Source organism: Arachis ipaensis, chromosome B03 (assembly GCF_000816755.2).
Source record: "Arachis ipaensis cultivar K30076 chromosome B03, Araip1.1, whole genome shotgun sequence".
In the NCBI taxonomy this organism is placed as follows: Eukaryota; Viridiplantae; Streptophyta; class Magnoliopsida; order Fabales; family Fabaceae; genus Arachis; species Arachis ipaensis.
The window spans coordinates 85757016-85771912 of NC_029787.2; the positions used below are offsets into that span (position 1 = coordinate 85757016).

General features: G+C 37.0%; 1 protein-coding gene across 1 annotated transcript; it reads left to right on the forward strand.

Annotated features, from left to right (window-relative positions):
- LOC107633365 lies at positions 11694 to 12588 on the forward strand. The gene is made up of 2 exons (XM_016336999.2): positions 11694 to 12141; positions 12253 to 12588. The coding sequence occupies exons 1-2, from the start codon at positions 11982 to 11984 to the stop codon at positions 12399 to 12401; spliced, it is 309 nt and encodes a 102-aa protein (XP_016192485.1). The 5' UTR covers positions 11694 to 11981; the 3' UTR covers positions 12402 to 12588.

The window sequence follows — 14897 nt, forward strand, 5'->3', positions numbered from 1 at the left end:
ATTAAGTTAAGAATTCAAAGATCAATGCATATATGATAAAGTCAATGGTGCATGAGTAAGGAATGTGAAAGAAAAATTTTGGGTAGCTAGGTGTGAAATTTAAGCTATAAAGAATATATATGTGTGTTAGGTGAAAGCTTGGGTTAATTAAAGATTCAATTTATAAGCTTACTTAGCCATATATGTACCCTTACCCATACCTTGGCCCCATTACAACCTTGAAAAGACATCATGATGTTTGCATTGGTATATTAATTGTTGTTGATTGGTTAGGTGAAGAACAAAAATTAGAAAGCATGATTAGAGAAGGATAGAGTGATTGCTCTATACACTAGAGAGATTAGAGTGTACATACATCATCAGTGAGGGTTCAATGCTTAAGTTCTATGTTCCTTGCTTTCATGAGCTACCTTCTTACATTTTTATCTGTTCTTACTATATAAGAATTGAATTAGTGGAGTTTGATTTGTGATTGTCTTGAAGAGCTTATTTACTTTTGACCAAGTGGACAAGAATCATATAGTTGCATTCACATATATAGGTTGCATAGCATTGCATGAGTTTTACATGTTCCTACTCATTTATTTTATCTCCTTCAACTAAGCATGAGGACATGCTAATGACTAAGTGTGGGAGGTTGATAAACCGCTATTTTATGGTTTATATTGTGTTTAATTGTGCAGTTTTATCAAATCTTTACCCACTTATTCATATGATTAGCATGAATTCATAATTCCTTCCCGAAACTACTTCATGGTTGAAAACTTGCTTCTTAGAGACTTTTAATTATGTATTTTAATTCTCCTTTATTCCATTCGATGCCATGATCTGTGTGTTAAGTGTTTCAGGCTTTATAGGGCATGAATGACTTGGAGATTAGAAAGGAAGCTTGCAAAAATGAAAGGAACACAAGAAATTGAGGAGATGACCAGCGAGAAGTGACGCAGACGCATGGCTCATGCGACCGCGCGGATCGGAAACTGCACAAGTGATGCGAAGGCGTGGACGACGCGCACGCGTGGCAAGGTAAAACGCCGGATGATGCGAACGCGTGAATGACGCGATCGCGTGACATACGCGATCTGCAGAATCTGCAGAATTCACTGGGGGCGATTTTGAGCCCTATTTCGACCCAGTTCTCGGCCCAGAAAAGCAGATTAGAGCCAGGGAATATGCAGAGACGAGAGGACAACATTCATTTCGCATAATTTTAGTTTTAGATCTGATCTTACTCCTCCTCTAGGTTTTCTCTCTACACATTCATAGTTCTTAGGATTTTGATTTTATTGCTTCTTGGACTGGGATATTGAGAAGAGTTATTACTTCCGTCAAGACTTCGTCATTCTAGTTTGTTTTCTTACTTGTCACTTACTCTTCCATGTCCTTCATTTACTCAGAATTATTATTGGATTATTTCTAGAATTTATTTATACAAGAACTATTTTTATTTTTAATTGATCCTTTTGATTATTATTTATCATGTCTTTCAATATTTCCCTTTCTTATTTCGTGGATTTTACAATCATAATGAGTGAGTAGTCCTACAACTTGATTGGGAATTGATTGACAGGAGGACCTTGAGTTGGATGCTCAAGAGTAAAATTATAGTTGGGTTTCGCGTTGGGTCGCCCTCTAATCACTGACACTAGTCCTTCTCAAGGGAGAGGATTAGAACTTGTGAATAGAAATTGACTTCCAACTTGCTTAACTTTCCTTTACCTGATAAAGGATAACTGAGCAGGCAACCTTTAATTATCACTTTTATCTTGAGAGAACTCCATCAAGGATAGGGCTTCCAACTAATCTACTCCCGGTCAAGGTTTTTATTTAAATTATATAAATTCTCTAATTTAATTTCCTGTTTATCAACTCAAACCATTTTTTTAGAAAATATCTGATTAATAAAATAGCACATCTTTCTGCAACTCGTTGGGAGACGACCTGGAATTCATACTCCCAGTATTTTAATTTTAATTTTGTGATAACCCTTCTAAATTGATAAGTGAATTTTCGGTTGGTTAAGAACTGTACTTGCAACGTATCTCTTATAACGATTTCTTAATTTGCCAATTTCTGCCACGTCACTGGCCATTGTTAGCCACTCCCTCTTGTGGATTTGGGGCATTCACCTCCATCTCTTGAATCTCTTCCTCTGATTCCTCTTCACCAATGACTCCTTTTCCTCTGGCTTCTCTTCTTATTCTTCGAAGAGTTCTCTCATCAATGTGACCAGAGGTGGAGACCTCGCTCCTTGCTTCTGTCATACATATAGGGATTAAACTTAATTCAATACACTTAATTTTCATCTTCATCTTCATATAAGTCAATAACATCATTGGAACCAACTCCTGAAGAATAGCCTTCTCCTTTTGCAATATCTTCCTGATCTTTATCTTCCTCTAGAAAAAAGTAAATAAATATATTAGCAAAATAGTACATAATAATGTTCAAAATCACTCAAGTATGTATGTCATAAATATAATATACCAAAATCATCATATCCACGTATCCAATTTCTGGTGCAAATCACCGCTTCAACATTATCTGATAACAAACGACTTCTATACTTATTCAAAACATGAGAACCCATGCTAAATGCAGATTCTGAAGCCACGGTAGTAATAGGAATGCTCAACAAATCTCGTGCCATTAGTGATAGTGTTGGAAAACGATGATGATTGTCTTTCCACTATTGCAAAACATCAATGATTGCATCATTGCAAAATAATGTTGCCTCACTCAAATAAATATCCAATTGGCTCTTTCCACTTTTCACTTCAGCTTCTTGATTACGGGACATCAAATCCTTTGCATTACAAACAATATATGAATCAAAAAGCATGAAAAATAAAAAATACATATAATCAAGTAGATAAAAATACTTACGCCAACAATTTTAATAAGCTGAGTTCCAATTGCAGAAGATGTTGCTTGAGAAAAATTACTTGAAAGTTGGGAAGAACTCTCTACAGTTGTAGAGGAATTTCGGTCATAAACCTCAAAAAGCTTGTATAACTTACTCTTCACATGCTCCACTTTGTCTTTAGCACTAATAGGATCAATCTCATTATAGCAATGAACCAAAGTGTTGAGTTTAAATCTAGGATCAAGAACTGCCCCAAATGCAAGAACAACACTGTATTCTTCCTAATATTTCTTGAACTTAATCATCATTTTTTTCTCCCATGTTCCTTATAAGCACTTCATCATTCTTCAAAATATTCATTAAAATCAGCTGGATTTGCCAAACTTGTAAAAAATACAAGTTGGATGTTGGGTAAGAAGTTCCAGACATCAACTTGGTAGCTTCGTAAAATGGTAACAAGAAATCACATATCTTTTCAGTTCTTCTCCACTCATCTGATGAAGGACAATACTCCCTAAACCCAGCTTCTTTTACTTTATACATTTCAAAAGCTTTCTTATAAGGAATAGCACTTGCAAGCATTGCATAAAGTGAATTCCACCTAGTAGGAACATCTAAACATAATGCAGTCGTATACTCAAGTCCCTCAATATCTTCAAAAAATTCTTTAAACTTAACCATTCTACTTTCAGATTTTCTCAGAAACTTAATACCCTCTCTAATCTTACACACTGCATCACCACATATTTTCATTCCATCTTGGACAATAAGATTTAAAATATGAGCAGAGCAACGAACATGAAAGAATTCACCACCACACAACAATGAACCATGCACATCCAAAGTACTTTTCAAGTGTTCAACACAAGTATCATTAGAAGAAGCATTATCCAAAGTAATGGAAAAAATATTTTTATCAACTTTCCACTCAGTCAAAAGCGTAAAGATTTTAGAAGACAATTCAAATCCTGTGTGAGGAGGAGGCATATGACAAAAATTGAGAATTTTACTCTGTAATTTCCAGTTCTCATCAACAAAATGTGCAGTCAAACATATAAACCCCTCATTGGTACTTGAAGTCCAAAGATCAGATGTTAAGCAAATTCTATTTGGAATGGAAACTAAAATTTTTTTAAGTTTCGCAACTTCTCTCTTGTGGACTTTCACTATGTCAGCCTTAACCGTATTCCTAGAAGGAAGTTTCAAAGTTGGACTTATATATTTCACCCAATTTCTAAATCTATTTTAAATCTACCTCTCAATTTCTATAATTATCTTAAATTAAATATAAAACTGAGACATAACTCAATTCAGTATATTTTATACCAAATATAATACAGAAGTTTAATTTAGTCTCTATCTCTCAATCTCTATCTACCAATCTCAGTTTCTCGATCTCTATTGCATATCAGCATATGCATTAAAAAAATGTCTTATGGGGGCATGCTTAAATTTTAACCTTTATTTTTTCTAATCATTATTTCTCTTTAAACATCAACCCTATAAAGAAATTCCCCTCATGATGGCATGACATGATGGATCCATAAACATTGAGCAATTAATCTATTATCAAATTCACCACTTGGGTGCTAAAAACTGCACTAGCAACTTCATAGACAACTGCATTTGATAAATAACAACACCATTTGATAAATAACAACTTCATAAACAGCTGCATTTGATATCTTTGGTACTTTCCGTAGCTTAGTAACACCCTTTTCTGTACATAATAAATAACAACACCATGCACTTTCACTTAGCAACACACACTATAAATTACAATCATCAAGTATATCATATATCAACTTGTGTTAATAATTTGAAAACAAAGAATTAGTTACAAATATGTGTTCAGGTAATAGCATTAGCAAAGGTTAGAGTTGTGGAGACCTTGAAGGATCAGAGCACAAAACAGCCCAAAACACAAGACCCAGAGCGTGGAGCAGCCGTGACCGAGAGTGAGACGTGAGAGTGAGGCAGCTGCAAATCTGGAATTAGGGATTAGGGAGTGGGGATTCAATTTAGGGTTTCAGGCTTTCAGCCGTTTCGCTGGGTAGGGAATGGGGATTGGGTCGGGTGGGTCTGGGTTCATGGGTAATAGGTTCAGCCCAAAAAAAAAAACTTCAGCCCGCCGGGGAAGCCCGCCCCGCCCCGCCAAAGCCCACGGTTTAAACGGTTTGGGTTAGGCGGACTTTTGTCTTTCGGCGGTCCCAAATTTCCAGCCCAACCCGCCTTTTTTGGCGGGTTACGCAGGCCAGCCCGGCGGATTAAGACCCGTTTGCCACCCCTACATACATACAACACCAGAATCAACAAACAATCCACTCTATTGCTAGAGTTATGTTAAAGTTAGCTTAAGCAAAAATTCAAACAGTTAGTGTGCTTAGTGAAAATAAAAAGAAAATGCTTAATCTAGACTATCACCTTACTTAATCATTGTCAATCTAAATCAATCCCCGGCAACGGCGCCAAAAACTTGATGGCTGGAAAAATGATTCCACACAAAACTCACCGACAAGTGTATCGGATCGCATCAAGCAGTAATAACTCACAAGAGTGAGGTCGATCCCATAGAGATTGATGGATTGAGCAATTTTAGTTAGGTGATGAATTTAGTTAAGCGAATATTTGATGAATTTAGTGATTTTGATTGACAGAAGCTAAATTGCAAGTAAATAAAGGTGCAGAAGATAAATTGAGCAGAAGAATAAAGTGAAGAAGAGGTAAATTGCAAGTAACTTAAAGAACAAGAAAGTAAAAGAGCTGAAACTTGAATTACAAGAAAAGTAAATTGCAGAAATTTAAAGTGCAAGAAAAGTAAATTGCTGAATCTAAATTGCTGAGAAATGTAAATTGCTTGAAGAGTAAAAGGGATTTGGGTACTGGGATTCAGAATTCAACAAGAAAATGTAAATTGAAGAAGATCAGAGAGCTCTGAGATGAAGAAATTCAGCTCAGCAGCCAAACAGAAATGTAAAATTGCTTGAAGAAACAACCAGAAAGAACACTTAACTCAATTATGAAATCCTAAAGAGAAATTAAAGATCGAAGAAGAGGAATGAGATTAGAAAGCAGATCTAAATCTCAATTGCTCTCGTGATCAAGCAGAAAAGTAATTGCAGAAGAAATGAAAAGGAAAACAGTAAATGAAACTTAGATCCAATTCTCCAATTCCCAAAACTATATGAAAGAAAAGCAAAGATGATTCTCAGATCCAGATTCAATGAAATTCTTCAATCTCAATTCAAAAACCCAAAAGTAAAAGTTGCAGAAGAAAGAAAATGAAAACAGAAAACTAAACTCAGATCCAATTCTTAGAACAATTGAGAAGAAAAGTGAAAGATGATTCTCAGATTTAGAATCAATGGAGCTCTTCAATCTCAATTCAAAATCCAAGAACAGACAGTAGAAGTTGTAGAAGAAAAGAAAATGAAAACAGAAAGAAAACTAAATCCAATTCCCAATTCCCAAATTCCCAAATGAAAATTTAAAAGTGAAAAATTAAAATTGAGCTAAAAAGTTCCTCTACAAATCAAACTTAATCCTATTTATACACTTTCTATTTTGGTCTTCAAAGCTTGGAGTGGGCCTTTTGGTTTTTGAATTTGAAGAAGGATGGGTCCGGTTGGCTTTGGTTTAAGTGGGTTGGAAGCATGGGTCAGCTCCCAGGGGAGCGCTCCGTTTGGTCTTGTGAACTTAGCGTTCACTCTTTGTTGGTGAGCCTTGGTTGTAATTGCTCCTTGGCCTAGCGTTCACTTTGTGAACGCTCCACTCACTCTTTGAGCGCTACATGCCTTTGCTTCCCTGGGTGAGCTTTGCTTTCCTTGGTTGAGGCACGAAAGAGGTGACAAAAGGGAGTGTAGCGTTGCTTTTTCCAAACGCTTGCTCCTTGTTTTGCCTTCTACATGCTTGGCTTCTTGGGTGTGCTACGTTCACTAAAGTGAACGTTGGTTTTGCTCTCTTGGTGCTTGGCCTTGTGTGCCTTGCTCCCCTTGATTGAGGGATGAAAAAGTGAGCAAAAGGGAGCGCTACGCTCAAATTTTTTAGCGCTACTCCCCCTTGTCTTGATGCCAGCTTTCCTCTTGGTGCCCCCTCTTCGAGCCTTAGCCAGCGCATGCTTGGTGCGTGCTGCTTGGAGCACTACGTTCAATGTTTTGAACGCTCCTTGACTAGCCTTGATGCGCCTTGCTCCCTCCTTTGAGTGTCACGAAAAAGTGACAAAAAGTGAACGTAGCGTTCACATTTCCAAATGCTACCCTTTGTTTACTTTGTTCCCTTGTGAGTGCCAGGCTTTATTTTCATGGGCCACGCTTTTTAAAGTGTGGCCTAAGGTCCAAAGCGTGCTCAAACTTCAAAAGTATGCCAAAAATTCCTCTTTCCATCATTTCTTTACCTACAAGCAACCAAACAACTAATCAAAGTCCCACTAAAATCACTAGATCTTTGCATCATGTAATAAATCAATTAATTCTAGCATAAAACCTATGATTTTGTGTAAAATAAATGATATTTGATTGATTCAAGATGATCATGAAAATCCATTCCAATTACTGACTTATGGTGCAAGAAAGTGCATAAAACCTAATGAAACTAATGAAAAATGCTTGTAAAACTAGCATAAGATGACTTGTCATCACAACACCAAACTTAAACCTTGCTTGTCCCCAAGCAAGCATTAAACATTGAGAAGAAATGAAATGAAATAGAGAAGCATACATGTCCTTATTTAGCAGATAGTAGAATTAAGACTATGGGGTTTTATGCAGACAAGAATGCAGCTCAATTATTCTTTGCTGATAGATAAGAAATGCTTCTTTGAGGATTCACTAGAGTTGTTGTCATACTGCCTACCTCTTTGATTGATCCCTCTTTGGTTTTTCCTTCTTTCTTTTGCTTAGAAAGCTTATTTCTTAATGATACTCAGTGTCAAGTGTTGCAACAGCCTTTTGGCTTAATTTTGCTCAATACTTCTTCACTACAGACACTTGGCTCACAAATACTCTTAGGAACATTGATGCCCAGCATCTCTTTGGATCACTAAATGCTTTATAACTAGGTTGCTCTTGATAATGGACTTTCGGTTGGTAATCCCGGATTAGTTAATCCAAGTTACCAAGTTTTAAAAGACTCCTTAGAACCTAATTGTCCAAGCATATCCTAGTACAAAAAGCATCACAGACATATGTCCTAAAGTCCAAGCTATTGGTGTCTAGCCTTATTGTTTGTTTCTTTGCCAATTCTTGGCTTTTCTTTTCTTTTTCTTTCTCACTTTGCTTCATTTTCCAGGGAATTTCATTTATAAAAGGTTTTATGACAGCAACCAAGTTCAAACTACAAAGAACTCTTTATTATGCAGCTTTTATTATGAGCTCATCATCTTAATCGAGCTATTACTACCACAAAACTTTATTCTAATTCCTACAACATTGGACAATCACCTTCTTTTTCAAACATTTTCTCTTATTGATGCAAAAAGGGAAACAAAACAGAATTTAAAGCAGATGAGTGACAACAAGCATTTAAACTAGTGCAGATATCAAAATTTGTATTATTTGAACTAAACATTAAGGTAAGCAGCAACTTCTCATTTAGAGCAATTCAAAACAAGGTGAATTGTGTGACAATACAACCTCTCAGGAGTGTCTTGCAGCTTTCCTTTTGTCATCATCCTCCTTCACTTTTGCATTTCTTTTGGTGATGATTCTTTTAAGAGGTTGAATGTCTTTCTGCATAATTATTAGAAGTTGCTTGTTTTTCCAAGCACTTAGGCAAATGGTTAGCATGTATGAACTATTGTAGTTGCTTGAACTTACTTTGGTGGGGAACACCAAACTTAGTCCCTTGCTACTGTCTATGCTGCATCAATTACATGAAACTTTGTGCTTTTGTTGAAAGTGATATAGCCAAAACTAGAAAACAGACATTAATTTAGTGGTTTTCTTGATTGCTTGGAGCTGGTCACCAGTTATGTAGAGGGTTGAATTGTGTTTTTAACTGAGATTTTTGGTGGAACACCAAACTTAGCATCCTTCATTCACCCTTAAATTATTTTGGTGTGCAACACCAAACTTAGCTCCTTGCAATGCAGATAAAACTACTTAACCTTCTTATTGAAATAGTTAAGATAAGAAAACTACCTTTGGTTGGGTTGCCTCCCAACAAGCGCTCTTTTAATGTCACTAGCTTGACATCCTTCATTCTTGCTCAGCTAAATTTCTGAATTTCCTCCTCTTTGTTTCAATGGCTTCTCAAGTAATGCTTTGCCCTGTGACCATTTGCTGTGAAATTGTTCTTTGTTGCTTCATCTAGCAGTTCAAGGCTTCCATAAGGAAGAACCTTTGTCACCAAGTAGGGACCAGTCCATTTAGACTTGAGTTTGCCAGTGAAAACTTTGAGTCTTGAGTTGTACAAGAGTACATGCTGTCCTGGTCTGAACTCCTTCTTTGAGATCTTTTTGTCATGCCATCTTTTAGCTTTTTCCTTGTATATCTTAGCATTTTCATAAGCTTCCAGTCTAAACTCATCCAACTCATTTAATTGCAATAACCTCTTCTCTCCTGCTGCTTGAGAATCAAGGTTGAGGAGTTTAGTGGCCCAGAAAGCTTTGTGCTCGAGTTCTACAGGAAGGTGACAAGACTTGCCACACAACAACTGAAAAGGAGACTTCCCAATAGGAGTTTTGAAGGTTGTCCTATATGCCCAGAGAGCATCTTCTAATTTCTTGGCCCAATCCTTTCTTGTACTCCCCACTTTTTTCTCCAAAATCCTCTTCAACTCTCTATTTGCAAGCTCTGCTTGGCCATTGGTTTTGAATGATATGGTGTAGCTACTTTGTGCATCACCCCATATTTGTGAAGTAGTTTCTCCATCTGTTTGTTGCAAAAATGACTACCACCATCACTGACAAGACCCTTAGGCACTCCATACCTAGTAAAAATGTGCTTCTTAAGGAATTGAAGGACGATTTGTGCATCACATGTGGTTGTTGCTATGGCTTCCACCCACTTTGAGACATACTCTACTGCCACAAGTATGTATTTGAAAGAATATGATGGTGGAAAGGGGCCCATAAAATCTATTCCCCAAAGATCAAAGAGTTCTACCTCTAAGATGTAGTTCTGAGGCATCTCATTCCTTCTTGTTAATCCTCCAACTCTTTGGCACTCATTGCATTGATGAACAAACTCTCTAGCATCCTTGAAGATGGTTGGCCAATAAAATCCACTTTGAAGTACTTTGGCTGCTGTTCTTTTTGGTCCAAAATGTCCACCATAAGCTAAACCATGACAATGCCATAGTATGTCTCTCATCTCACTCTCAGGAACACATTTCCTAATCACTCCATCTGGACACCTCTTGAATAAGAATGGTTCATCCCATAAGAATTTCTTGGCCTCATTGAGCAGCTTCTTCACTTGTTTCTTGGTGAATTCTTGGGGATTCTTCCTTCCAACCTTGTAGTTTGCAATGTCTGCAAACCATGGAGCTTGTTGGATTTGTAAGAGGTGTTCATCTGGGAAGCTTTCATTTACTGAATGTGGAGCTTGATTAGCTTCTTGTGATATTCTTGACAAATGGTCTACTACTTGGTTTTCATTCCCTTTCCTATCTCTCACTTCAATGTCAAATTCTTGTAGCAGCAACACCCACCTAATATGCCTTGGCTTTGAATCCTGTTTAGACATGAGATACTTGAGAGCAGCATGATCAATATACACTATAACCTTTGAACCAATCAAGTATTATCTAAATTTATCAAATGCATATACAATTGCCAAGAGCTCTTTCTCAATGGTGGTGTAATTTTTCTGTGCCTCATTTAACACCTTGCTAGCATAGTATATAACATGATGCAGCTTATCTTTCTTTTGCCCCAGTACAGCACCAATTGCAAAGTCACTTGCATTACACATAAGTTCAAAAGGTAATTCCTAATCAGGGTGTGTGATGATTGGTGCTGTAATGAGTTTTCTCTTTAAAGTTTCAAAGGCATGCTTGCAATTGTCATCAAAGATGAAAGGGTTATCAATCATTAGCACATTGCTCAATGGTTTTGCTATTTTTGAAAAATCTTTGATGAACCTCCTGTAAAAACTAGCATGTCCAAGAAAACTCCTTACTGCTTTCACATTAACAGGTATAGGAAGCTTTTCGATGATTTCTATTTTTGCTTTGTCAATTTCTATACCTTTGCTTGAAACTTTATACCCAAGAACCATAGTTGTAAGAACCGGACCGGACTGGCCGGTTCGACCAGAAAACCGGTGAACCGGACCCATAACCGGTCCGGTTGAGTACTGTAACCGGATAAGGAAGAGAGCCGTTTCGAACCGGGTTGAACCGGCCGGTTTTGATGAAAACCGGAAAACCGGCGGTTTCTGGTTAACCGACCGGTTCGGAAATGTTTAATGGTTATCGTGAGATTTGGAAGCAAACTGGATGTACTATTATGGCCGATGGATGGACTGATCGTTGTAGGCGTACTTTGATTAATTTTTTAGTTTATTGTCCTAAAGGAACTATTTTTCTAAAGTCAGTTGATGCTTCTAATGTCTCAAAAACTAAAATTATTTCTGGCTTGTTGGATGTCATTGAGAAATATGCTTATGATGATCCTGTACTAAATTCTAAGCTGACAAGTGAGAAGAGGATCTTTAAGAATGCTGAGAAAGATTTTGGAAGACCCTCTGCAATACGTGAACGAACCACTGTTATGCCAGGTGAAATTTCTTCATAAATTTGGTCTTTTACTATTGTGATGTATTAATTATGTGATATTATGATTGTGATAAATTATTTATCTATTTTTTTATGTTAAGATCAATGGTGGGAATCTTATGGTTGTGGAGCCCCAAATTTGCAAAAGTTGGCTATTCGTGTTTTAAGCCAGACTTGTAGCTCTTCAGGTTGTGAGCGTAACTGGAGTATTTTTGAACACATTCACTCAAAGAAGAGGAATCGGTTAGAGCATCAAAAACTTAATGATCTTGTTTATGTTCATTACAACTTAAGGTTACAACAAAGGTACTTTCTTGATTGTTTTAAGTTGAAAGCATTATTTTAAAATCTTAATCATCACATGAGTAACGAAATATATTGATAACATAGGAACCAAATGAGAAACCAAGTTTATGATCCAATTTGTCTTGATGCATTTGAGGATCATTCGGAATGGATACTGGAAGATTCACCACCATTTTTAACTCCTGAAGAAATTGATGCTTTACGAAATGATCTTGCAAATATGTCTCTTCAATCACCTTTAGATGATTTAGGTATGCTTTTATTTATTTATGAATTTTGATCAACTATGATTTTTGTATGCCTTATAACATGTTTTATATTATTTTTTATCTTGATTTGTGAAACATTATCTATAATGCTAGATCAATTGGATTTGGAAGATGATCGGGAGGATGATGGAGCTAATAATTCTGTGAAAAATGCAAATCAAAATGAAACCAATCAGGATGTAGCTCCACATTTGTCAGATGAAGAGCAACTTGCCGACTTTGAAATCACTCCTTGGATTTAGTTTATGAATTGTTATCCATATTGTGTTTAATTAAGATACTAATGTACTAGTACTAACTACTTTCATGTTTATCTTTGTATTAGTTATATTTAGACTTTGAAACTTGGTTGTTTTTAAAATGTTGGTGAAGAACTAACGATATGTATTTTGAATTTATTAATTTTATGACTATTTTTAGTATTTTATATTTTTTATTTATGTGAAACCGGTTTTATCGGTTCAACCAGCGATTTATCGGTTGAACCAATAAACCAGTGAACCAGTGACCTGACCGGTTCGATTACCGGTCCGGTTCTTACAACTATGCCAAGAACTATCCCTTCAGGAACCATGAAATGGCATTTCTCCCAATTCAATACCAGATTAGTTTCTTGACATCTTTTCAAAACAAGATTTAAATGATGTAAGAAAGTGTTAAATGAATTGCCAAAGACAGAAAAATCATCCATGAATACTTCTAAAAACTTTTCAACCATGTCAGAAAATATAGAAAGCATACACCTTTGAAAAGTTGCAGGGGCATTGCATAGCCCAAAGGGCATCCTTCTATAAGTGAAAACTCCAAATGGACAAGTGAAGGAAGTCTTTTCTTGATCCTTGGGATCCACCACTATTTGATTGTACCCAGAGTACCCATCCAGGAAGCAATAATAGGCATGGCCAGTCAATCTTTCCAGCATTTGGTCGATGAATTGGAGAGGAAAGTGATCTTTTCTTGTAGCATCATCCAGTCTTTTATAATCTATGCACATCCTCCACCCAGTCACTGTCCTGGTGGAAATTAACTCATTCTTTTCATTGGAGATGACTGTCATTCCTCCCTTCTTTGGTACAACTTGAACCGAACTCACCCATGAGCTGTCAGAGATTGGAAAGATTATCCCAGCATTCTATAACTTCATCACTTCTTTTTGAACCACCTCCTTCATAGTTGGGTTAAGTCTTCTTTGGGGTTGAACTACAGGCCTTGAATCTTCCTCCAATAGAATTTTACGCATACAAATGGCAGGGCTATGCCTTTGATATTATCAATTGTCCAACCCAATGATGTCTTGTGAGCTTTCAACACTTCAATCAGCTTTGTTTCTTCTTCTATGTTCAAGGAGGAGTTTATGATCACTGGTAAGGCCTCTGCTTTTCCAAAAAATACATACTTGAGATGAGGGGGAGAGGCTTTAACTCTTGTTTTAGCTTCTCCTCTGCCTTGCTTTCAAAGGAGATCTCTACCACTTTCTCTTCTATAAACTCTTGTTCCAACTCTATTTCCTCTTCTTGTTCCTCCTGGTTGTCATCTTCCAATAGCTCTTCCTCCACTTCTTCTATTATTTCCACTCTCATGTGCTTTTCCTTCTCTAGAGGATATTGCATGGCCTTGAAGACATTAATGATCATCTTTTTATCATGTACCCTGAGGGTCATCTCCTCTTTCTCCACATTAATGATGGCTCTTGCTGTTGCTAAGAAAGGCCGTCTCAATATGATTAAACTGTGTCCCTCTTCTTCCATGTTCAGGATAACAAAGTCAGCAGGGAAAATAAACTCTCCAATCTTCACTAATAAATTTTCTACAACTCCGTTTGGTATCTTGAGTGATCTGTCAGCCATTTGGAGTGACATCCTGGTAAGCTTGACTTCTTCTATTGCAAGCTTCTTCATTAGTGAGAGGGGCATTAAATTGATGCTGGCTCCTAAATCACAGAGAGCTTTGTCCAATGTTCTGTTGCCTATAGTGCAGGATAAGATGAAGCTTCCTAGATCTTTGAGCTTTGGAGGCAGACTTCTTTGGATGACAGCACTGCATTCTTGTGTTAGGATCACTGTCTCTTTCTCATTCCAGCTCCTTTTCTTGTTGATGAGCTCTTTGTGGAATTTTGCATATAGGGGTATTTGTTCTAGAGCCTCAGCAAGTGGAATGTTGATCTCCAGCTTCTTAAACACCTCTAGGAATTTAGGGAACTATTGATCTTTAAGCTCTCTGTTGAACCTTTGAGGATATGGAATGGCAGGAGTGTATGGTTTCTCCTCTTTCTTAGATGCTTGTGATTGTTCCTCAATAGCTTCTTTTCCTTTCTTTGAAGCTTGTGGTTGTTCCTCTTTCTTCTTGAACCTTTCTTGGTTCTTTTCTTTAATTGTCACTTGCTCTTTGCTGCTGCTGGCCTTGTCATCCTTTATTGACTTCTTGGTGGCTTCTTTCTCAGCTGGCCTTTTGTCATTTACCAAGGTTCTTCCACTCTTTAGTTGGATGGCTTTGTATTCTTCCTTGGGATTGGGAATGGTGTCACTTGGCAATGCATTGGTTGGCCTCTCAGCCACTGTTTGCTTTGATAATTGACCAGTTTGCCTCTCTAGATTCCGCAGTAAAGCTTCATGGTTTTTGCTGGTTAGCTCTTGTTGTTTCATCATCTTTTCCATTAGTATCTCCAAGTTAGAGATCCTTTGAGATTCTTGGGGTGGTTGTGGTTGATTATGGGATGTTGAGGGTGGATGATCGTTATT